Genomic DNA, 25,512 nt, shown 5'->3' with positions numbered 1-25,512 from the left:
GGGGTCGCAAAGAGTCGGACACGACTGAGCGACTGAACTGATTAATAATCATAATCAACAAATGTTCATCAAATGCCGGTTGTGTATCAGATGGTACGGGCCACGGTGACTAGGACATACCCATGAAACGGCCCCTGCCTGTATGAAGTTTCACTTCAGTGGGAAAGGCAGCAGGGCCTTGTGTTGCCCAACTCTGGGAGGGTGCATGGCACAGATCATAGTGCCTACGGCATCCCCCGTACGTGTGCAACACAACAGCCCTGCAAGAAAGACAGCAAACAAGGGAGCCAACAGTACACAGTGCCTCTCGGGCCACACGCTGTCGGGGCAGGGCTCCACCAGCGAAAGATGCATGACTGATCAGCCTGAGAAAGTCAAGGCTTCCCCACCAAGTGGTAGCTGAGCTAGGAGCTGAAGAAGAAGCAGTGATGTAACTCTGAAGGGTGCCAAGGTGGGATGCTGCATTGAACCAAAATGAAACAAAACCTGCAACGGGAAGGTTCTGGGGGAGGGAGGCGCTGAGGGAGATGGGTAGGTGAGGCCAGCGGGGGCAGGGCAGCAGGGTCCATTCACCATGTGGCCTTGGTCAGGAGGTAGATTTTACTGTCACCGTGATCAGACAGCGGCAGGGTTTCAGTGGGGAACAGACATGATGCAGCTGTACTTTAACATGCTTCCTTCGGCCACTGGCTGGAGACTGGAGGGCAGAGAGGCCATAACGCACACAGGGAGACTAGTAAAGGGAGGCAGGATTAACAAGGAGGCTGCCCCAGGTTCAGGTCCCGGATCTGCCATTTATTTGCTAGAAGAGAGATCACAATAGCATCTTCTTCCTTGGGTTGTTGTGAGGATTAAGTATTTTTAATATATCTTTTGGCCATGCAGTACATAAGATCTTAGTTCCATAACCAGGGATTGAACCAGAGTCCCCTGCCTTGGAAAGAGGCATCTTAACCACTTAGTCTTAACCACTGGAGCACCAAGAAAGTCCCTGTTGTGAGGATGACACGAGCAATTTCATGTGTGTAAAGAGCTTAAGGCAATACCTGGCTCATGGAGAGTGCGGTGCGCTTAGTTGATATTAATCATCCAGATGAGAAATGAAGGTGGCCCAGATTAGAGAGGCAGCCATGAAAGAGAAACAGTGGGACAAGGCCAGACGCCAGGGATAATATCACCAAGTCTCGCTGGAAGCACCCATCAGCCGCAGCCCCATGCCAGCTGCAACCACAGGAGAGTCCCTGAGCTAGAACTGGCCAGCTGAACTCTCCCCATGTTCGTGACCCATGGAAACAGGGAGATAAAGAGATGAATGTTGTTGCCTGAGCTACTAAGTTATCGGGTGATTGGTTATGTAGCTAAAGGTAAACGGAACACCTCATGTTGAGAGGTACCTAGAGGGAAATTCCTTTCCCCCAGAGGGAAGAAGGTGGCACTTAGGGGCAAGAAAGGAGGAGGTGGTGGCGTGAGCCTGGGATCTGAGACCTCTGTGATATCCAGCATTCTGCCCTCCAGAAGCGGTCAGATGACTTTAAAGCTAATCATTCCAACATTATTTACAATAGCAAACAGCTGGAAATAATGTAAATGCCAAATAAGGGGATGGTTCAATAAACTGTTGAGCAGTCACACGAGGAACTCCTATGTGTCATTAACAAACACAGATATTAGGATAAGTTAATGACATGGGAAATGCTGAAGGAAAAAAGCAGTAATCCAAATGTCATACACAGCTTAAGCACAACTGTGTCTGAACACAGGTACATGCATGCACACAAGGACACACAATAGCCAAGGATCACAAAGACCAAAAAAAAAGTTGTTTTGTAAAGTTCTAAGTCACGAGATTACGGATGATCACTATCTTCTTGTCCAAATGTGAAGCACTTTGTGTTTGTAAAATAATTACTGAACAATAAATGTCAGCTCTTTTAAATGACCCCTCAAAACTCTGGTCACTCCTGTCTCTAGGATGACAGCCTGGTGAGGCTGGTGAGGGTAAGGACTGTCACCTGTTTTGGTCATGCTGGTGTCCCAATGTTAGAACAGGGCCAGGGACGTGGCAGGCACTCAGCCAGCATTTGCTGAATGAGGGAATGATTGAATGGCACATATCAGAGGCAAGGCGTCCCTGTGAGTACAAAGCAGCCTCTCTCATTGGCCCTCGGGCAGGAACCAGGTCCCACCCCACTCTGTCCCCAGAGTTCAGCACAGGGCCTGGCAGAGAGCAAAGACTGATGAATGAACGAAGGGCTGAATAAAATGAATGTTCTGGCAAAGAAAGCCTCCCTGATCACAGTGTGCCGAGCTCTCCAGGGCCGGGAACCGTGTCTATGAGAATGAGATGCCTGTGTCTGTGAGAAATAAGGGGAATACGAATACATCGGGGCTTTCCAAGACCCAGAGAGCCTGGCCTGGCCTGACTCTGCCCCCTCCCCTCCTCTCCTTGTTCAGCTGCCTGCTTGGTACCTCCTTCCACCACCAGGGGGGCAGTTCTGGAAGGCCCAACTCAAGCTATTCAAGACCTAGCTTTGTTTTTAAAAGGAAACTGAGACAGCAAGCTCTTTCCTGGAAGGACTTTTCTGCCCTGAGACAACCCCAGTGACAAGCATCTGGGAAGGGAAACCAGTGGTGGAGACCGAGCTAGGATGGGGGGCGGAGGGCAGGTGGCTGGAGAGCGAGGGGGGGATCCAGGTGTTGGAGGATGAGAAGGGGGAACAAGCGCTCAGCAAGATTTCGCTGGGTGTGAATGGGAGTGCAAGTGGCGAGGTGATAGTGTGTGTGTGTGTGTGTGTGTTGGTTGTCCCAGTGAGGGGGTGGGCCATATGACCATGCAGAGGTGACAGACTGTGGATGGCAACAGAAGAGGTGCCCACGGGGCAGCAGTGAGAATCAGATGGTTTGAATTTAGGAGAGCTGTGATCAGACTCAGCCTGAGTTATTACTGGGGGGTGGGGAATACTGACGGGGGTTGGTCATACCCCAAAGCGGGCAGAAGCCCAGTCCTTGAAGGCTGGAGCTCAGGAAGGACCACCTGTCCCCCCACTCCCTGCCAACCCCTACTGCCCCAGATGCCAGCCCAAAAAAAGACTGTCTACTTTTTATAAATTAAATCTCAGCAGATGTGACACCTTAGGCCCATCCCAAACACAGGCTGGTGAACTATGTGACTCAGAGGTCTGAAGGCCAGAAGAGGCTGAGAGGAACCCCAGGGCATGGCCAGTCTGCCCTCCTCCTTGACAAGTAGAGAAACTGAGGCTCTGGTAAGCCCTCCCTCCAAGTCCAAGGCGCGAGCCCCCAAACCCAGGGGGAGTTTTCAAGAGGAGACCTGTCTGATCCCAGGGGAGATGGTGCCTGCTCAGGCAGCTCCGGAGAAGCGGGAAGTGATGAACAATTTTCATTAACAGCTGAAGCTGCAGGCGCGGCCGGACGTGAGGGAGCTCCTGAGAGCTGACCCTGAGTCACGCTCACAGCTGTGTCCCCAGAATGCAGCCAGGGGGCCTGGCTCAGCAGGGGTGCTCAGTAAATGAACAAATAAATAAAAATGTGAATGAGCCATAATAAACGTAGCTAACACTTATGCAGATCTTACTTGGTGCCAAGCACTATTCTAAGCACTTCACAAATATTAACTAGTTTAATCCTCAAGAAAACTGTTAAGCTTTCCATCATAAAAGATTTCAGTTTAGTTCAGTGGCTCAGTCGTGTCTGACTCTTTGCGACCCCATGGACTGCAGCACACCAGGATTCCCTGTCCATCACCAACTCCCGGAGCTAGCTCAAACTCATGTCCATCAAGTCGGTGATGCCATCCAACCATCTCATCCTCTGTCGTCCCCTTCTCCTCCTGCCTTCAATCTTTCCCAGCATCAGGGTCTTTTCCAGTGAGTCAGTTCCTCGAATCAAGTGACCAAAGTATTGGAGCTTCAGCTTCAGCATCAGTCCTTCCAATGAATATTCAAAACTGATCATAAAAGATTTAGATTGCCATAATAAAAACTTAATGATTCCCATTTTCCAGATGGGGAGACTGAAACAAAGAGGGGTTGAATAACCCGCCCAAGGACACATCTTTGCCCCCAACCATTCTTATCCTGGAACCCTTCGTCCTAATCAGGCTCCCAAAGTGCTACCCACAGGACACCTTTCTCCCGTCACAGCCCCTCCCTCTACCCATCCTTTCTTCAGCAGCCTCGCCCCTGAACACCCGTATCTCATCTCCAGTGCCGCCTCCTCACAATGCTGCTTTTATTATTAGCAATTAAAACAATAATTTATTGAGGTGAAATTCACATAACAAAATTTACCAGCTTGAAGTCAACAATTAGCAGTATTTACCGCAGTCACAACGTTGTGCAGAACTACCACCTCCACTCTGGATCCAAAACATTTCCATCACTCCACACTAAAATCCGTCACTCCTAAGTGGTTTCTTCTCCCAGCCGCCCCTCCTCCCAGCCCCCAGCAACCACCAATGTCGGCTTTCTGGGTCTATGGACGTATCTATTCTGGACATTTCATATAAATGAAATCACACAATATGTGACCTCTGTGTCTGGCTTCTTTCACGTAACACAATGTTTCTAAGGTTCATGTTGCAGCATGCATCAGTCCTTCATTCCTTTTTTTTGACTGAATGATACTCCATGGTATAGACAGAATGCAATTTGTTTACCCACGCATACACTGATGAACATTAGGGCCACTGGTTTCCACTTTCTGTCCACTGTGAATAGTCACTCGCTGCCTTTTGATCCTCACCACAACCCTGGAGGTGAGGACTATCGTTACATCTCGGTTCCCAGAGGGTCCATTCCTGGGAGAGATAGTGCCGTGAACTGAAGCCCCCCGCCTTCAGATCACAGTGTCCTTCCTACGTGTCCCATCAGCCGGTCACTTGTCCCCCAGGTCACACCTTTCCTGGGCATCAGTTACCACACACCAGGCTCTGGGTGAGGATCGGGCAACACCCTCAGGCAACATGGCTCAGCCTGGGCCCCAGTCTCCACTGTGACCAGAAGCCAAGGGGTTCCAGGATCCAGGCACACCATATCCAAAACGGATACCTTTTCCTCCCTGGTCTCAGTTCTCCTCTCTGCAGAGACAGAAGATGACCCCCAGCAGAAGGCTCCAGAGAGTTGCGTGGCGGGGCTGTGGAGGGGAGCAGGAACTGTTGGGCTGGAAGACGGGCCTTTAGAAAACACAGAACTCACAGTCCCTCCATGGGGCAGGGCTGGGGAATCAGGAGAGCAAGGAGGGTTTCCCCTGCCAATCAGCCATTTCCCTCTCAGACATAAAGGAGGGACCCCGCTATTCCTGGAGATAAACCTTTTCTGAGGTTTCTCAGCCCAAAGGCAGGGGGCCAAGGTTCTGGGATTCCACATTCCAGGTTGGGATAAGGAGGCTGACCTTAGAGGCTACTTCCATCGGAGTCATCTCTTGGCGTAAGATGAGGTGGTTATGACCACTAGAGACTCAGAGAAGCCGCCCCCTTCCTAGCCCTCCAAGAAACCTCCTTCAGCCAAAGCTGGTCTGTTAATGGGACATCCTGAGGGAGTTGCCGGCATTCACTGGGGACCAACAGTCTCAGCCCAGTCACTAATAAGCCACCACCGCCGCCTCATGCCCCCCTCACCCACGACAGGGGCCGACACATACACAATGAATGAATGACCAAACGATCAAATGAATATTCATTCCCTCAGTGATTTCCCACCGCTGGTCCTCTCATCTCCAGTCTATTGCTCTACACAGCTTCTGTGGGAACCCTCAGATCCTGCCCCTCCTGCACGCTGCATGTCCTTGGTCAAATTCCTTAATTTACATGAGCCTCAATTTCTTCCATATTTCTTCATCTGCAAACAGGGATTCTACTTGTGGGGTACTGAGGAAGATTAAGAGAAGGCCGATGCCCAGCACCTCAAAGGCTAAGGTGGGGGCCCAGGAAAAGCTGTTGAAGGAAAGTTGTTTCTCTTTGGCTCCACCCGCCCCCCACCCCATCCCAGCCCTCCCAGCCCTAATCCTCTAACCATTCTCTACTCCTGAGTCTGGAGGAAGGAGCCTAGCCCCTGGGCCGGCCCCTGGCTGGATGTAAATGTTTATGCCAAGCCCAGCCTCCCAGGGACAAGTTATTTGCTCGGCTTGTAATTAATTGCAGAAGGCCCGGTTGGGTAATAAACTCTGCTGGGGAAACATAAACAGTTTGCACAGAGCTCCAAATCCATTGTGAGACCAGTGCAGAGGGTCTGTGAGGAATGGAATGTTCTCCCCAGGCTCCTCCCAGCCAGAGGCGGTGAGGTCACTGAAGGTCATAAATGCGAGGACCCTTGGAGATCTTAAAAACAGGAGCTGATGTGATGCAGTCCTTACCTTGCTCCAGGCCCAGCTGATCACTTGATGATATCTGGGACCACCATTATGCCCACGTTAGAGATGAGGAAATTGAAGCTGAAAGAAGCAGGAAGATTTGCCCCAGCTGGAAAGGGGTTGGGCTGGGAGGGATACCAAGCCTGAGCTCAGAGAAGGGAAAGAAAAAGACAGCCAACAAAAATGTATGCGTGTCCCCCGTGCCAGGCACTGAGGCCTGGGGACACAGCTGCTGTGGCCCCTTGCATTCCAGTGGGGAGAGATGGATCTTAAAGGCTGACCAAAGACTGATTTGATTACATGAGTGCTAAGTGCTTGGAAGAAAAGAACACAAAGCTGCCAGTGTAGAGGATTCCAGCAAGTTACAAGCAGCCACTCAAGCTCTGTAGAGCAGATTCCACACAGTGGGCCTCGGCAGGAGCACACAGTGGATGTGCACTGAGTTTCTGGCTAAAACTTAGTCCTTTTCTTGGGGCCGGTGAAGCTTCTCACCAGCCAATTCAGGGTGCATTGAAGGTGCTGTGCCAGGGCTGGAGCATAAAGGTGGATGAACTAAACACAACAGATGCCCCCAGGGAGTTCACAGCCCAACTGAGTGCACTCTCAAAAGGGTAAAGGATGGTGTGCAAGATAGGATGATGAGGTTCACGGGGCAGAAGAGAGGGACAATCAGCATTTATTGTGTGCCAGGCACTGTGCTTAGCCTACATTATCTCATTTAAGCCTTACAGCAACCCTGGGGTGTTGAGGGAGGATATTATCACCTCCATTTGGGCAGAGGGCAGGGGAAGCATCAAGGCTTGCCTCTTGCGGGATCTTAGTTCCCCAACCAGGGATCAAACCTGGTCCCTGGTAATAAAAGTGCCAAACTCCAACCAGTGGACTGTGAAAAAATTCCCTTATCAACCCTATTTTGAAAATGAGAAAACTAAGGCTCATAAAAATTATATATAACTGTCTCAAGGTCACAGACATAATAAGCAGTAAGGGTGGGATTTAAAACCTGCTACTGCTAAGTCACTTCAGTCGTGTCCGACTCTGTGCGACCCCATCCCTGGGATTCTCCAGGCAAGAACACTGGAGTGGGTTGCCATTTCCTTCTCCAATGCATAAAAGTGAAAAGAGAAAGTGAAGTTGCTCAGTCATGTCTGACTCTTCTCGACCCCATGGACTGCAAGCCTACCAGGCTCCTCCGTCCATGGGATTTTCCAGGCAAGAGTACTGGAGTGGGGTGCCACTGCCTTCTCCAAAATCTGACACCAAAACCCATGTTCTTTCCTCATAGCTCCCGCCTGAGTTCCTCCTTCCCCCACTCCCTGAAAGGGGCACTGAGGTTGGAAGTTGGAAGGGACAGGATGCAACCACCACTCAGCCACCTTGCCCCGAATCTGCAGGGGGAAGCAGCGTACCCTGCCCGCCTACCTTCCTTTCTGAGCAGGAAAGGTCAGCTCAGCCCGCACAGGCAGCTTTTCTCAGGCACAAACTCAGCCAGGGTCCTCACCACCACCAACCACCTCCCCTCCACCCATGGGAAAGGACAGTCCAGACTTCTACTCTGCCCCTCCCACACAAAAGGGTCACTCAGTTGACAAAGAGAGCTGTACTTCACGGCTTATAAACCCTTTCCCCACTTTTAGCTCATCTGACCACCTCCCCCTGCCCCAGCAGCCTGTATCCCCAGCGCCCAGCACCAGGCATTGTACAGTGCAGGGTGAATCTGTCAGCGAGCAACACTATCCCAACAGAAGGGGTGGGTTCCCTGTATCAAGTCCATCCAGCTTCTGCCAACATTTACTGAGCTCCCATGACAACCTTTCCATAGCCTTTTCTGGTAGGAGCTATGCCCATTTCACAGATGAGTAAGGTTGAGGGCAGAGAGGCCTTTCAGTCTGTTACTGACATAGCAAGCAAGAGCTATGAGCTTGTTCTTGCTGTTCAGTCGCTAAGTCATGTCCGACTCTCTGCAAAGCCTGGGTGGACTGCAGCACAGCAGGCTCCTCTGTCCTCTGCTGTCTCCCAGAGTCTGCTCAAATTCATGTCCATTGAGTCAGTGATGCTGTCTAACCATCTCATCCTCTGCCGCTCCCTTCTCCTTCTCTTGTGAGCTTGGCCTGGCCCAGAACTGGTTCTCCCAGATGTCTTTCAGGTCCTGCCTCAGCAGAGAGGGCTTTAAGTGATGGCCAGGTCCACACTGGGATGAGAACTCCCTGAGGACATGCAGCGACGTGACGCCCACCTCCTGGCACAAAGGACTCCTGGTCAGAGCAGGGGCAGATCCAGGCTTGAATGGGACTGAAGCTCATGTAGTTTGGAAGCTCTCTTATAAAACATAAAAATATCTTCTTCCTTTGCACATTTCTCAAGCCCTCTGAGCCCGTGGACACATTGCTGGGCCTTGGAAACGGCCCTGGAGCGTGAAGGCCTGAAGTTGAAGCGGCACCAGCCTCACGGTGAATCCGCCTCTGGGCTGGAGGAAGGGCCCAGAGGCGATCTGAGCACAACCCGCCTTCACAAAGGCCCTGCCTCCAGCCCAACAGACAGACGAGGCTCCGGAACATTCCTTCTTCTTGTCCCACGTCCTGCTGCTACTAAACCCTCCCACGTCTGTCTAGCCATCTCTCTCTTGCCATGGTTTCAGAAGGAGCAGAGCCACTCGAGCACAGGGCCTGGCACAGGGTTTGTGTGGTCACATGGGCAGCAGTGCCAAGGCCTGAGGGTCCCTCTGCGCCTGGTGGGCAGGGCCTGCCTCCACCTGCAGCTGGAACCCCGGGGCCGGCAAGAGCAGCTCTTCTGAGAGCCCCCCTCCCCAAATATTTGAAGGCTGACAAGTGTTCCCACCTCCTACATCCCACTGGGCCCACACGGCAGTCCTGCGAGTTATAGAGAGCAGGCTTTACTGTCCCCATTTATAGACGTGGACAACCAATAACACTAGTTATGCACATACTGGGCTTCCCAGGTGGCGCTGGTGGTTAAGAACCCACCTGCCAATGCAAGCGACACAAGGGACACGAGTTTGATCCCTGAGTCAGGAAGATTCCGTGGAGGAGGGCTTAGCAACCCACTCCAGTATCCTTGCCTGGAGAATTCCCTGGACAGAGGAGCCTGGCGGGCTACAGTCCATAAGGTCGCAATGAGTCGGACACGCCTGAAGCAACTAAGCACAGCACAGCACCGGCATATAGTAGTGTTAGATACACCACAGACTTCCACAAGTGACACTCTCAAATGCCCTGGCAGGAGGGGCTGCCTCCCCAAGGAACAGGTGGGGAAACGGAGGCCCCACTCTCTCTGGGCCTGAGCTGACGAATGGGGCTGCAGCCCTGCTCTCCCACCTCCGGGTCCAGGCCTCCACTTCATCTGGAGTGGACATTTCAGAAGGCAGTGGGCAGACTGGCCAAACATGGCAGGTGGAGGAGCCAAGGCCTCCAGGTTCAAAGGCAAAGGAGAAACTAGGGGCTCATGAGAGACCCTCCAAGTGAAAGCGGGCCTCAATGACTGCCTTCTCCCTGGATGAGTCTGACGACGAGCACATGGGCCTTGGAAGCCTGAAACCTACTTGAAAGCAACAGCCTTACACACTCATGGCCTCCGTGTTCCCTGCAAAGCAGTAGAGGGCCCTTTGCCCACCTCCCAGCTTCTACCTGCTGGGCCTTCTAGACCCTTCACAAGATGACTTCTCACGCCACAAGCCAGCCACCTAATGTAGGCTTTTGCTCTCCAAGTCCTGACTCTGTCCCTCATGATTTATTCATCCATATATCCATTCTACAAACCCTTATGGAGAACATGGTATAGGGTGACCAACTAATGGTCTCCATTCACCCAGGACTGAGAGTTTTCCCTAGATGTGGGACTGAGACAGACCAGGAAGACTGGGATAGTTGATCACTCTAATGTACTGTGTGCCTGGCCCAGAGAGGACACACCGACACGTCCCCCACCCTCAGGAAGCCTGCAGTCTGAGAGCAGTGCTCACTCCATGACGGACCACTGTCAAAGGCACTTGTGCAGCCCCTCATACACATTACCAAGTGCAACCTTACCGGGAGTGTGTTATTACCTTCTTGGTGTGCATAGGAAGGGCTTCCCTGCTGGCTCAGCAGTAAAGAATATGCCTGCAGGGCAGGAGACCCAGGAGACACGGGTTTGATCCCTGGGTCAGCAATCCCTGGAGAACAGCATGGCAACCCACTCCAGTATGCTTGTCTGGAGAATCCCATGGACAGAGGAGCCTGGAAGGCTACAGTCCACGCAGGTGCAAAGAGTCAGACACAACTAAGGCAACTTTGCACACACACATGCATAGGAAAACTAGGTTTAGAAAAATGATGTGACCAGCCCTCAGTCACACAGCTATAAGTAACACGCCAAGACTTGGACTCCAACAAGACAGATAAAGGGAAGGACAGGCTCCAGCATGAACATTAAGACAGAAAAATACAAAGACATGTTTTATTTAATCAATTTTTGTGGCCCTAGTGCTTGGCATCTCCTAGAGGTTCAGAAAATGTATATGGAAGGAAGGGAGGGAGCAGGTATATACTTATTTAATCATCTCTAGGCTAGCAGATCTCAACCCCTAGTAGAAAATGTATTCATTTCCCTTTCGACAGTTTCAGCTGTTTGCTTTCAGTCAGGCTCAGGAGGGAAGTGAGAAGAAGGAAAGAGTGCTTCTCCTTCAGGTCAGCAGCCCAGGGTTCACTTCCTCCAGAGAATTTTCCTTGACTCACTCCTTACCCAATACCCAATTCTGGCCCCCACTTATTTCAGTATAACAGCTCTGTGTGTGTGTGTGTGTGTGTGTGTGTGTGTGTGTGTGCTGCTTGTACTCCATTTCAATGCACTTATGCAAACCCAGACCTTACCCAGGTTGGCCTCACCCACATCAGGAACTGGAGGTCCATTAGGTACCAGACACATGCCTGCCCTCTAGCACTGGAAAGTGACTTAACAGTAGCCAATTATGATACAACGCTCTGTCCTGGAAACCTATAAGGCCCCAAGGGAGCATGGAAGAGCGCACTGACTCTGCCTGGGCAGTGAACACAGAGCCAAGGGAAGGTGTCACGTCCAAGCACACAGTAGGTACTCAGTGCAGTTCAACTGCATTGCGTTTAATTGAACTGCACTGAGCTCAGTTCAACCTTAAAATACAAGGGAGATTTCACCAGGCAAGCGAGGAATGCATTCCAAACAAAGAGACTGGCTTGAACAGACACATATGTGTAGAAAGTACAAAGGCTGTGGGGGAAGATCCAAAAAAGTCAGTGTAGCCAGGATGTTAGCCATGTGGTGGGGAGAATCGGGATAGGAGCATGAGAGGAAAAGGCCTCCAGTGCCACTGGAAGAATACAACAGTCTCACAGGAAATAGAGGAAACAGATCAGTGTTTTCTTTGGCCATGCCACGCAGCATGCAGGATCTTCCCTGACTGGGGATCAAACCTGCACCTCCCTGCATTGGGAGCATGGAAATCTTAACCACTGAACCACCATGGAAGTCTCTGATTGGTTTTTAAGCGGGGGAAGGACAGGGTCAGATGCGAATTTCAGAATGAGAGGAGGGTTTAAGGGGGTTAGGCCAAGCAGAAGACCACTGCAATAGTCCATGCCAGATGTGGGGGTTGGACTGAGCTGGTGGCTGTGGAATGGGAAGAAGAAAAGCACTTTGGTGATGGAACCATATATCTATCCATCACCATCAGGCTGAGTGCCCTGAGGGTTAGGAGAGGGTTTCTCTTCTCCATGGAGTTTGAAACCTTCCCCACCACCACCCCACCTCCACAATCTGATGAAAGCTCATCTGTGCCAGGGCTCAGTTTAGGACTGGGTCATGGCTCTTTGTTCCGAAGTTCTACTAAAAGACTTTATTTATTATTAATTTTTTTTGCCAAAGTTGACTCTGCAAAGTTGTGAGCATCAGAGATGGCTGAAATGTTTCAGGTATGCATAGGGAGTCGCTGCTGCCAAAGTGAACACTCTAAATAATATGAGAAATGAATGTGTGCATATTAACCACTTCATTATGCCGTGTGATCATCTCTGTCATTTTTAGGATATTAAAGTCTGTTGCAAAAAAAAGAAAGTTCTCCTTACTGAGTCTAAAAATGCTTCCAGGTTTCTTCCACTGCCCTGGAGCTATAGAGACCCATAATAAAATCAACCTCCTAATGTGCTAGGTGCTTTCATTAGCATAGATACAGAAAGGATGGAAACTTCATGCCCAGAGGCTGAAAAACTCAGCGCACAGACACAAAACTACTGATATGGAGGGAAGGTGAGAACTCCAAGAGCTTCCTCTCTCTACCATGCCACTGCTTGGCCTCGGTGTTCCCAGATACAGCCCTTGAAGCTGCAGACATGTGCCCCACCCCCACTCTATGGCTCCAAGGGTAGAGCTGTTTCTCCTAAGACATGGTTTCTCTGCTCTTTCATGTCCACCACTCCTCTGGGAACAGTCATCAGACCTCTGCAGGGTCTTCTCGGCTGGACTGAAGCCTTTGCCCCCAACCCCCGCCCACCACCAGAGGAGACCCAGGCAGCCCCTGGTTTCCACGGAGGACTTGCTGAGCCTGGTGTCTCCTCTTAAACCTGCCCCATTTCTTCTGTTCAGGCCCAAACACTCACTCTGATGTCACGTGGCAGAACTTTCACTTTTCACCCTAGATTTTGTGTCCTCCAGCAGTCCCACCAAACCCCTTACTGACAGCAGAGGAAGCGAGTGTCTGTCAGACCCCGGTAACTGGCACACAGTGGATGCTCAAGCATCTGATGAAGGAAGTCAGTCCCCACTGAGGACATCAGTCACAGGCACCGCCAATACAAGCGTCATTCCTGGTTCAAGTCAAACTCACCTTCCAAAGCTTGCTGCTGTGACCTCCCTGCTTCTGCAGAGCTGCCTTTAACCCTTATCCACTGGGCTTGCTCTGCCCCGGGTATAAGTGAATGGGCTTGCTCTGCCCCTGGTATAAACGAGTTCCTATCGCCCCCTTTCTGACAGCATTCGGGTCTGATCTCTTCCCTCTTCCCTAGTGATAAGAGCAGCATGAGAGTGGAGACTTGTCTGTTTCCTCCTCACACCTCAAGGGCCCAGCCCAGGGCCTGCGGTGTGGCAGGTACTCACAGAGGTGTCTGTCCACAAGAACCTCCTTGGGAGGGGAGGCTTGGGGGAGCGGGGTGCTGAACGGGAAGGGCATAAACCAACCGTAAGAAAGCTTAGCCCAGAGGAATTCCCATGCTTCCTGTCATGGGGTCCCTGACACCCCAGAACCCAGGACAGCCAGGCCCCAGTCTGTGAGAAAGGGCATGGCCTTAGCAGGGAGATGGGAGCAGAGCCGCCTCTTAAGTCAGCTGCCCACTGGGAGAGATCGTCCCGGCGGGGGTCGGGGGCAGGGTGGGTGGGGAGAGGGCTTTGGGAACATGCCTTGAGTGGAGGTCTGGGCCTGGCACCCAGCAAGTGCTAGGGAAACGTCTGTGGAACTGAGTTGAACAAACTGGAAAATGCTGATTATCTGTTCCTCTAACTGCAGAGAGGTCAGCTTCCCTCCGGGGCACTTTGCAGGCAAATTATCTCAGGACACAGCCTGTTTCCTCTAATGAGGCTTCTCCCCTTTGCAGCTCTGCCCCCAGGAGCATGGGAAGGGGGGCAGAGCGCAGAGCCGACCCAGTGCCTGCAGAAGGGCAGCGCCTGTCACCGCCCTCGGCAGGGGCACGGTCTCAACGACCTCTTGGGCCCGGGAATCAAAGGAAAACAGCAAAGCAGCACCTCCCGAGGCCTCTCTGGGGAGAATGGAAGAAGGAAGCAGGGAGTCCGGCTGAGTTATGTAACCAGCTTCCTTGGAGTCAGAGGCCCTGGCTTGTCACAGCCCAGCACTGCGGGGAGGGGCGTGGGGAGGCCGAGGCGGCTTTGGTCCCCTCCTTTGCTGCCTCTCCTCCAGACCTCACAGACCTCCGAGGCAGGCACTGCCTTCCAAGTGCCCCGGCTTCAAGCAGGCACCTCCCGCTAGGGGTTGAGAACCAGGAAGGGCTGTTGTCTGAGTGTGTGAAACAGAGGCCTGCTGGCCTCCCTGGCAGAAAATCAGGCCCTTGGCTCTACACCCGGCCCCTGGGGGCGGGGATAAAGGAGAGAAGCCTGGGACCCTCCGTGACGCTCTCCCCTGCCCCCAGCTTCCTGACCCCCAAGCTCTCCCCACTTCCCCCTAGAGAACCCACCATAAGTGAGGGGCCAAAAGGGAGGGGGGGCCCATCTGCCCCAGCACCAACTGCTCCACCCTCCCCTCCCTTGGGCAATCTCACTTCCCTTTCCAGCCATCATCTGACATCTCCTCCTGCCCAGCACAGCCCCCCACCCCCGCACACCCAGCAGAGCACACAGTCCTGGGCAGGACAGGAAGGGGGAGGGGATGCAGGAGAGAGGAGGCAGAAAGCAAGCTTGGGTCGACTGCCAGTCTTAAAAGTCACAATGACTTGTATCAAATCCCTACCCTCTTTGCCCATAGCAACTACTTGCAATAGAGGATATTATTATCCTTATTTCACAAACGAGAAAACTGACACCCAGAGAGTTTAAGACCCTCACCCAAGGTCAGGGAGCTATACTGCTAGACAACAAAGCCAAGTCTCTGTGATTCTGAGATCCATACTCCAAACCTGTGACTTTACCTTCAGGGAACCCCATTCCTACACTCGTAGGGTGCTTCTTAGGAAATTTCTAGACTGTTGGAAAGGATACTGCACAATCTTAAACGGTCACTCGCTGAGGACAGTAGTTTGGGAGCCACGGGGCAGTCAGGAGGACAGAGCAGGGACAAGGGCACGACGGAGGCCGAGGACTTGCCCAATGCCATCTATGCCCTTCCCTTGTGATTAACCTAGAGAGACTCAGTCTCAGGCTGGGCCAGTCCCCAGCACCACCTGCCCCTTTCAGAAGACAGGGCTGTGAGAGACCAAGCTACTGAGCAGAAACGCAGTCTGCTGTTGACGCCTCCTCCCCTGCAAGCTACTGAACCGAATCAAAGGGTTCCAGGGAACTTCCATGCCAACCCTTTCCCCCTGCTGCTTGACACACGGAGAAACTGAGGTCCAAAGAGGAAAAGCAGTTCATCCACGATGCCACAGGGACAGTGACCAAGTGGGGTCCCTGCCTCCCAGACCGGATGGCTGCCCTGATTCATCTCATTCATTCATCTCAATCCAGCTGTCCCTCTCCCCACCTGCCCCCCACCCCCTCTCCCCATTTCCTGCTTCCTTTCCCAGCTCGGCTCAGCAGGCCCCGTGTCTGAACTCTCCCTGCGTGGAGCATCCCTCTCCTTCCCACGACTCTTCACCACCCCTCTCCCTCCCCTCTGCCCTACCGAGAAGCTCCGGTGGTTTAATTAGCTGATTATGACCACAGCCTGCTGGATCCGATGACCAGAACTCTGTCCTCAGTAATTAGGTGGGTTCTGAGTACTTGCCCAGTGGGAAGCCGTGGGGGAGGACTCTGCTCTGCCAGCAGGCCGAGGGAGGGCTCTCCAGGTGCATAAAGAGCTCCTTGATCACCGCTGGGTCATCGGAAGCCATGGTCCCCTTCTCAGGTCAGGTCAAACCACACTGGACATACTGTAGCTAGATTCAGATGTCCATCCTAAAGGGTGATGGACTACCCAGAGCCAGGAGAGGCTCTGTCAATGTCTGAGGATGGGTGTGATGAACAGAGCCCACCCTCTCCAACGGGCCAGGAAGTGATGGCTGGGCACATGTTGAGGAAGTGGAATTTGGACAAGCAGAGAGAAGAAAGGATGGCATTCTTGATGGTGGGAGCAGCAGGAACAAAGGCACAGAGGTTGGAATGAGCCACCGATCCCCTCGCCAGGTTGCCTGAAACACATTCTTCTAGCAAAGGTAAAGCCGTCATCCTCTGCCTTTTATCCTTTGGATTACAGAGAATAATTTAATGCCTGTGACTCTGAGTCATCGTTAAACATTTCAGAATCAGCAACGGTGTCCTTCTGTCCTCACTCACCACACTGCCCTCTCCAAGTGTATCTTTTCTCAGGGAAACACCTACATTAGCCTCCTTCACTGAACAAATATTTACGGGGTTCAGTGACACACCAGGTCTACACAGGTGCAGAGGGATAACAGACTCAGGCCAAGTGCCCTTGGTCTCACACAGAGGACATCATGAATGTGCAACTAACCAGGACCTACAAGGAGACAGAGGCATGAATGCCAAAAGAAAGAGAGAGAGAATGAATATACAGTTAAAAAAAAAAAGTCACAAGGCACTTGGAGATCAGTGAGGACTTCCTAGAGGAGGAGGCCATGAGTGATCCAGGCTTTGAAGGACAGGAAGGGCATTGTGAATTAACCTCATGTAACACTGCACTTGTGCCGGAGGCGTATCTCCTAGCTGTACCTATTTTAACTCATTTAATCCTTAAGACAACCTATAAGGCAAACACCACTGCTACCCCATTTTACAAGTGAGGGAGTTTCAGCAGAGAAGGGGTTAAATAGTCACCAGAGGTTGCCAGGCTGGGAAGTGGCAAGCTGGCATTTGAAACCAGGAAATCTGGTTCTTCCTAGAGCCTAACCAATATGCTAATCAGCCTTTAATATATGCTAATCAGATCACAGAGGCGGCTGTGGGCACCTGAGGAGGGCATGGCCTGGGCAGAGAAAATGAAATGTCCCGCGACCTGCCTGCCTGCCCGCCAGTTCCTGCAGGTGCTTTGAGGGGTAGAAGGCTGCCGAGGCAATGACCTGGTCCCACAGGGAAGAATGCAACCCACAGCCATCCAGGCCCAGCTCCCCAGTGATCTCAGTCCCACTGCTGTGTGGCAGAGTCCTGAACGGCCCAGTTCCCCATTTCTGCCCTCCAGAAGGAAGGTCACCCCCAAACCCACTAGCAGCACACAGGAAACACTGACTCCAGGAGAAGAGCTTCATACCCTCTGGCTGATCTGACTGCCACAGGGACAGCAAGTTTCAGAGAGGGTGAATGTCATGCCCAAGGTCACACCGCACTGAGAAAGCATTAGAGCGAATCTCTGACCCTCCTGGGACGGCAGAGCCTAGCAGTCCACTCCCCACCCTTCCGTGGTCCTCTGCCGAAAAGCATCCACGCCCACTGACTGCAACAGCTGGGAGGGAAGGGGGTGAGGCTGCAAAACGACGAGGATGACCAGTTTGGGGCCAGAGACTCAGGGCCAGGATGAAGGGAGAACCTGCCTTGTGTGGGGCCACATTCACTCACCTTCTGGGCCTCTGAGTGCACCTGGAGAGAGAGGCTGGAGCCAGCATGGCCACTGAACCACTCAGACCTTGAGTAAGGAGTCCAGCCTCCTGCTGCCCTGACATGGACCCCAGCACCTCCACCCACACCCCTGCTCCAGATCCCTCTCCAGTTTACAGGAGGACCCACTGGCTATGGTCTCAGCCAGGCCAGACCCAGCCCCAGGCAGAGGGAAAGCGACTCCGGGGCTGTGGTGAATTCAATCACACAGAACTCCAGGACCTGTCTGGTCTGATCCCTGGGGCCGGGCCTCCCAGGGGCCTCATCTGGCACTGGGTCTCTTGGGAAGGAACAAGCAGTTCCTCTCAAGTGGGACTAAAGATGGGGCCAGGCCCAGGAAGGAGGGGGTGCATCTCCAGAGAGATGGCCCTGCCAGGGCCCCTTGGGAGGGAGCGGGGAGAGGGCCGGGACAACAGCGTCCTTTGTTCCCCTCTCAAAAGCAGCCACCCTGTTTTGTCTCACCCGCTCTGTTCTATATCCCCCTACTAGGACTCAAGCCACCCCCGGGGTAGGATCCATCCTGCACACAGGAGGGAAGGACGATGCTCAGGACCCATCGGGGTGCCCTGTCCTAATCCCAGCAGGGCTCATCCTGTAGACATGTCCCAGCCCCAGAAGCCCCTGCCTGACGTCGGAGTTAGGGCTCCTACCTACAGATGCCTGTCCGATGGGGGAGAACCAGGCTTCACTTGCAGGAAGCCCATTCTGATAGGAGCGGCACTCTTTTTCTTCAGGACTTCCCAATCTGATGGAGGCGATCCCCCAGCACCGGGTCTCATCTGGGAAATATGGCTTCCATCTTCAGCATTCCCTAACGGGAAAGACCTAGGGAGCCCCTGGGCTGACAGCAGAGGCAAGACGGGAGGAAGCAGTTCAGTCTAGTCAATATATCCCTGCCAGGCATCTCCTATGAACCAGATCCAGAGCTGGACAATGGATGAGCCAAAAAGAAACAGAAATAGCCCCAAATCACAAGGAACTTACCAACTGGGGAACAAAGACACGTGAGGTATGAAAACCTGAGCAGAAAGTGCCTTGAAACCTGCCCACTTCAGCACCTAGAGCCTGCTCGCCACGGCTGCTGCCTCTCTCCTCACCTGCATGTGGATCTAGGTGCTTCCTTTTGTCCAGAATACCTGGGTCCTTCCACATGCTGCAGGACCCAGTTCAGGGGGCACTTTCTCCCAGGAAGCCTTTCTCAAGACCCTGTGCTTGATTCAGCGCAGCCCCTCTCTCAGGAGCCAGCACAGACATTCCCCACTGTGACCGTCTCACACCTCGCAGTGTCCCTCTCAGTCCTCAGCTGAGCCTCACCCCCCAGGTCCTCACACTCAGAGCCCCCAGTGCCCCAGCTCAGGGCCTCACACCTTTCTTCCAAGAGGCTCCCTCCCAGCTCCAGGCAGAGAAAAACAAGGTCCTTCCCTTCTCTCCTCTGCCCACTGTGGCCCAGCTCTGCCCTCATGGCTCCATCAAAACCCCTCTCAACAAGGTACCAGCCACTGCCGTCTGCCTAAATGCCAGGGGTCTTTCCCAGTTTCATCCTCTTCTGGTCCTTCCCTGCCCTGTGGCTCCCAGGACACAGCCTCCCCTGTTCTTTCCCTTCTCCTCTCTCCACCCTTACGCACGCACGCTCTGCAAAGCCTCAAATGCCCCCAGCCACCCTCTCTTCAAACGCTATACCTTCTCCCTGTGCCATGTCATCCACAATCGCCAAGTCAAATACCATCACTAAGATGAAGATTCTCTTAATGCTTGCCTCCCATGTCCATCCTACCCTGAGATCTGGACCCATCTATGCAGAAGACCCCCAACATCTCCCTCAACTTCCAGCCTGGCTCCCTGTCAAGCTTCCACCCACTGCAGGTCTCATTAGATGGTCAGCATGGTCACTGCGGAGGATGGCCTGCCAGAGGCCAGAGGCCACTCGGGGTGTGCTGACTCCCGGCCTGTTATTCTTCCATTGCTGCATCCCCAGTGTATGGCACACCCACAGCTGAGGACCCCTGAACCCATGCCAATGGGAGGCTTCAACCCTGGGCAAGGAGGCCCAAGCTCAGCAGGAACACAGCTGTGGAGAGGTCTGAAGCCCAGAGGCCAGCCTAGAGCCAGAGATCACAGACGATGGGTCAGGCTCAATGCTTCCACTCCCAGCAGTCCCATAAGTGACCCTGGCCAAAGCCACAGGACTTCCCCCATGTTCCAGCCAAGATGGGTCACACAGAGCTTAACCACCAAGAGAGACCACAGCCAAGTTTCACAGAGAGCTGGTGATTACGTGTCCCCATCACACCCACCCTCCTTCCTTGCCAAAAAAGAAGAGTTCATAAACATCTGTAGAAAAGGAAATGTCACTTCATCCCATTGTCTCTTGGGAAGTCCTTCTTATTGTCTAACTTTGATCCTTTACATTGCCAGTTGAGTTGGTAGGAATAGGAAGAAACAGAAGGGATGCTCGACTTGCGAATGGGACTGCCAGGGAGGTAGGGGAGGCCACCTGTGAGCCAGACAATCCCCTCCTTCTGGGTAAAAGCGCAAAGCAGCACAGTAGATAGGCCTGGGTTCAAAAGCTCATTGAATGAATGGCGGTGGACAAATTATTTAATCTCTCCTAGTCTGTTTCCTGGTATAGAAAATGGGAACAGTCCTTAGACTAATAAAATCAGAGGGAGGACCATGAGATCATGCAAGTAAATCTGGCACATGTCAGGCACCTGACCAGTATGGCTAATAGATTCTACCTCCTTGTTCATGTTTCTCAGTTCCAGCCTCGACACAGCCTTAATTTAAATCTCGCTTTCTCCCAGGCTCCTCCCCAGCCTCCTCACTGGACTCCCTGCATCCAGGTCTACCCGTCTTTCAGTTCAGTTCAGTTGCTCAGTCGTGTCTGACTCTTTGTGACCCCATGGACTACAGCACACCAGGCTTCCCTGTCCATCACCAACTCCCGGAGCTTGCTCAAATTCATGTCCATCGAGTTGGTGATGCCATCCAACCATCTCGTCCTCTGTCATCCCCTCCTCCTGCCTTCAATATTTCCCAGAATCAGGGTCTTTTCCAGTGAGTCAGTTCTTCACATCAGATGGCCAAAGGCACCTTGCCACTGCCGAAGGCATTCTTCTGAAACACAAATCTGCTCCCATCCCTGCCCTCCCCACACTCCTCTCTGAGTCACTGGGGACTTCAGGAGAAAACCTCTCCTTAGCTGGACATCCCAGGCTGTTGATAACCAGCCTGTGTTCACTCTCACCCGTCACCCCAGCCCAACCCGCAGGTGGCACGTGTTGCCTCATGTCTCCAAACCTTGTCACATTCCTCACCCCAAGTCAGGAATGACGTCCCCAGCCCCACCCTCTTGCTCCCATGCCATCTCCTTCTCAGGAAAGCATCCCTAACCATGCCCCGTGCCAAAACTGTGCTGGGACTCCTCCTTTGGCCTCCCACAGCTCATGTCACCCTGTAAGATAATCACTCGCTCTGCTCTCAGTCTTTTGGAAACCAAGTTCAGCCATTCCTCTCTGAACCACCAGCCCTAGCACTCAGTCAATGTTTGCAGAATGGCTGTGTGATCGCTACGTGAGCGCTTGTTAGAAGTCATCACACTACCTGTAATTTATCCTATCCAGATATTCTTTCCTCCTCTCTTTCCCCCCGACCCTGGGACTTCCTCAGGCCCTTTCTGATTCATTCTCGTTGTCACTTTCATGTTGGGGTGGCAAATCCAGGTGCAGGATGGATGCATGACTCCTGATCCTTAGAGTATCAGACATTTGCCATCTCCTCGTCTAAGTCGGAGATAAAGTGGAATCCCATGCTTTACAGAAAAAGGCAACGCACGGCCTATTATTGATTGCCTTTTGCTTCCAAATTGCTCAGGAAATCTGTCTGGAAGGGAGAGAGCGGCCTCCTGGGACTACAGGGGAGCCCGGGAGAGAGAACAGGGCCACCATCCCATGGACTACAGCCAGGCCTAGGCGCCAGGCTTCCAGCAGCACTTCCTCCCCTGCCAGGTATATTCAGAAAACACAGGGAGGGCCCTGAAAATGTTAGGTATGGATAGCTATGATTTACAGGTGGGAAAGCTAAGGTCCTCAAGCTCCCAGTGACTTAGAGATACAGCAGGGAAGTCATGGAAAATACCTAGCTCCAGAGATAGTGTCTCCAACAGGTGTCCATCCTGCTGACAACCTATGCCAGCAGGAGAGCAACGACACTTCCCCCAAGTCACAGTGAGCCTAACCAAGGCCCATGAGGGGCTGAGTCACCCTGATGGCGAAGCAGCACAAGAGGGACGACGGGGAGGGGGAAGGGCTTCTGGCTCCCTGCAGGGAGAGAAGTCCCACCTCCATGACCAGGAAGATCCTGTCACTGGGGTACCTGGACGTGGCGGAAGAGACTCATACATGCTCCTCTGAGGACAGAGACCTGGGTCCCGGGTCAGCCGACTGCAACGGGGGCTAGCCATCAAGGTGAATGCAGATGCCTCACCATCTCCTGCAGCCTTCACCACCAGCTGGGCCTCCACCCACAGAGCCAGCCATCCCACCCGAACCTCAAACCAGGGTCCACAAGGGGCTTGACAGTGCCCAATAGCGAGCTCCAGAGAAACAGATCAAGTAGACTCCAGCCTCTGGCCCCTCTTGACCTTAAGCAATTCAGGGTAACCTCTCTAAGCTCCGGTTCTTCCTCGGGAAAACAGGAAGAGCAAAGTTAACCTCCTCGCAGAGCCAGCAGGAGGCAGTTTTTAAACCTTCAAAGCACAAGTTATCTCTGAGCCTCGGTTTCTTCTTCTGGAAAATGGAGCTAATCTCTCTCTGCACTTTTCTCAGGTTGTTGAGAGTGAATGTCAGACAGCAGAGAGTGTTACACGCTTTGTCAGTGGTCCCGAAACATGATGGCCACGGGGGCCCTTTCTCTCTAGTCTATGAGCTCCCTGGGGAAGGAATGGGTCTTGCACACCTTTGTGCCCCAATCTATGCCTTGTACACACCAGGTGCTCTGTAAATAGTTATTGGAAGTAAGGAGAGAGTAAGGCAGGGCATAGGGAATGAGACAGGGGAGAAGTGGGGTACAAAGACAGAAAAGGGTAAAGGAGGAATAAGAGGGTTCATGCCGAAGGGGTAAGAGGAGATACGGGAGAAACTTCCATTCAAACTGAAGGGAGCTGGTGGAGTGAAAGGGCGGATCCAGGGTGACAAAGATGCCTGCCTGACAGGGGCTTGTCCTGGGCCCCAGGGCACCCCTCCCTTTTCTGTCCCAGTTTCCCATTTCAGAGGCAGACCTCTCCCTTTCTGCGTCAGGGTAGGCTCCTAAGGAGACCCGAGCCCCCCCTCCACACCCCTTGCTGGAGGAGATCTGCAGCCCTTGGGGAGGTCAGAGGAAAAGGAAGCCCTGGATGGGAAGCATTTTTCCCAGGCTCCAAGGTGCCTCCCACCCCGTGTGGTGTGTGTGTTTCCACTTCTCCACTTGTGGGGACTGGAGTGAGTGTGTCAGAGGCCCAATGAGCCGCTGGCATGCGACCCGGGGTGTCTGTCTGGGAGTTAGTCTGATGTGTGTCTGCGGGGGTCAGCACTGGTGTGGTCTTTTCTGCCAACATAAGTGTTCCTGTTGGTAAGGGAGACAGCATGCGTGTCTCAGTGAGAGTGTTTGTTACCATGAGTGTGAGTGTATGTATCAGGGTAGGTCAACATCTGTGCACCAGCATGAAGGTGTGCTAGCGCTGGTATGTGTTGGAGTGTGACCTGTGTGTGCACCCCCCCCCACAAGAACGTGTCAGCAAGAACGTATTGATGAGTGTATACCACTGAGTGTGTGACAGTGTCACTGGAGGTGCCGACATGTGGCAGTGAATGTCAGTGTGTGCCAAAACAGAGCGCCCATGGATGAGTGTGCCTGTGTGTCCACATGAGCGTGTGCCATTGTGTGTCAGCCTGCCCCCTGCGTCCCCGAGCCGGCGAGCCAGTGCTGGGTGTCAGCGGATGAGTGCGAGTGCGTGTGCGTGTGTCTCCGCGGCCAGGTCCCCGCGCCCCCAGCCCTGCTGGCGACCACACGGGAGACCTCGGGTGGAGCAGAGCCGAGAGCCGCGGAGCCGGAGGTGGCGGGGTGGCTGCGCACGCACAGCCGGGACACGGACCAGGACCCCCGCCCGCGCCCTCGCTCGGCTCGCCCCCACGCGCGCCGGACCGGCCGCCGCCCGCACTCACCGCGTCCCTTTGTCGCCCATGGTCCGAGGCGGCCGCGGGGAGGTCCGCGGCGTCAGCGCCCAGGCTGGAAAATCCCCGGCCGACAGGAGGGGCGCGGGCCAGCCGGTTCCCGGCTCCTGCTCCGCCTCCTCCGCGCTCCGGGCCGCCGCCCCCGCCCGGTCCCGCCGCGCCGCACAGCGCCTGCCGCGGCCGAGGCGGGGAGCCGGGGAGCCGGGGAGCCCAGCAGCCGAGCGGGGAGGGCCCGCGGGGCCGGTGTGCGCGTGTGTGCGCGCCGCCCAGCCAGCCGCTGGGCAGGGCCCAGGCGCGTCAGGGCCCGGAGGTCGGCATTCAAGGTCCACACGGGTGCTGCCCCGCGTGTATTGTGTGTGTGTACGTGAGGGCGCACGCTGGGTGGGTATACGTGCGCGTGTGTGAACGCGAGGGTGCGGGTGCGTGTGCACCGCTGTGTGCGCTGCCGAATGGGGTGCGTTTGCCTGGCTGGAGTGGGGTGCTCGTCTTTGTGCAGTGTGCGTGTGTGCAGGCGCGCTCCCCTGCGCACGCCGGGGGGCGGGTGGGGGGCAGCCTTTGCGTGTGCGGGGGCGTGGACGCCGAAGGTGCGCCTGCAACCCCAGGGCGGAGCTCCAGGCGGCTCCCCGGGTCGGGTGGGGGGTCGGTAGGAAACAGGGTGTCTGCGATGGCCTTCGCCCTCCGCCCCACCCTACCCGCACCCCACCTCCCCGCCCTTCTGGAGAGAGAACACCCTACCACACCACAGGGACAGGAAGAAGGGGCGGAGGGGGCTGGAGCAGGCAGTGTCAGCGCTGGGGAACTGATGAGGGTGGGGGGGACCCGAGGTGAGCCGGGGTAGCTGTGATGACTGCCCCGGAAGAGGAAGCATGGTGAAAAGAGGAGATAAGGAAGGGGGCCTACAGCTGGCCGGCTGTGGCCTGGGAGTCTGACCTGGCTGAGTTGCATAGGGAAGAGTCCCTACCTAGCTTCATGGTCTGTTGTGGGTGACCCTGGACCCCAGTCCTCTCAGAGCCAGTCTACAAACATGTGAAGTGGGATATTAACACCAGCTTACAGAATCATCCCTAGATGTTCCCTGGCCTATCCTGAGTGCCTGACTCACAGTAGGTGGCCAGTGAATGTTAGCATGTCCTTTTGAAGGCTTCTCTGGTGTCCTACAAAATCCTGCCTGGGACTCTGCTTTGTCTGAGATCCATTCCCCCTTTGCAGGTGGTGGGAGCGTGTGAGGTCTTTCCCACCCCCTCACTGCTGGGATTTGGCTAATTGGCCTTGTTAGAGCCCTAATATTGGTATATTAATGGGAGGAAAGGAAGCTATCATTTACTCTGATGTGATTGTGGGTCTGTAAACATCTCCTGTAATTATGCTCAGAAGCAGTTACCTATGCTGCTTATACATAATTGGGAAAGGATATCCCAGTATAATCACGGTAATTGTGTTCAGATGGGCAGATGGTTGAAGAGGGGCCCTGTTGATGGGCAGACAGAGTGGTCCAGGGTCTGGGCAATGTCAGGAATGGGGAGAGTTGGATTAAGGCCCACAACCTTCCTCCTGGCCTTGGCATCTGGGCTTTGCCCTCACTCCCACAGGGGAAGGAGAGGAAGCCACCTGCTGTTTCTGCTGAGGTTGGGGACTTGAGAGAAGCACGCCAGAGTCC

At 53.8% G+C, this 25,512-nt stretch overlaps 1 protein-coding gene across 2 annotated transcripts in view; it reads right to left on the bottom strand.

The window, feature by feature from the left end:
• Positions 1-24,316, bottom strand: part of ARRB1 (arrestin beta 1) — a 78,772-nt gene extending 54,456 nt beyond the window's left edge. For both annotated transcript variants that reach the window (XM_065943930.1, XM_065943932.1), the window contains exon 1: positions 23,847-24,316. In XM_065943930.1, coding sequence (XP_065800002.1) covers positions 23,847-23,866 — 20 coding nt within the window. In that variant the 5' untranslated portion in view covers positions 23,867-24,316. The remainder of the gene's footprint in view (positions 1-23,846) is intronic.
• Between the last annotated feature and the right edge of the window lie 1,196 nt (positions 24,317-25,512).

This window comes from Muntiacus reevesi, chromosome 9 (assembly GCF_963930625.1).
Source record: "Muntiacus reevesi chromosome 9, mMunRee1.1, whole genome shotgun sequence".
In the NCBI taxonomy this organism is placed as follows: Eukaryota; Metazoa; Chordata; class Mammalia; order Artiodactyla; family Cervidae; genus Muntiacus; species Muntiacus reevesi.
The sequence above is the reverse complement of the archived record's forward strand: the minus strand, read 5'-3'. Positions and strand labels throughout refer to the sequence as shown.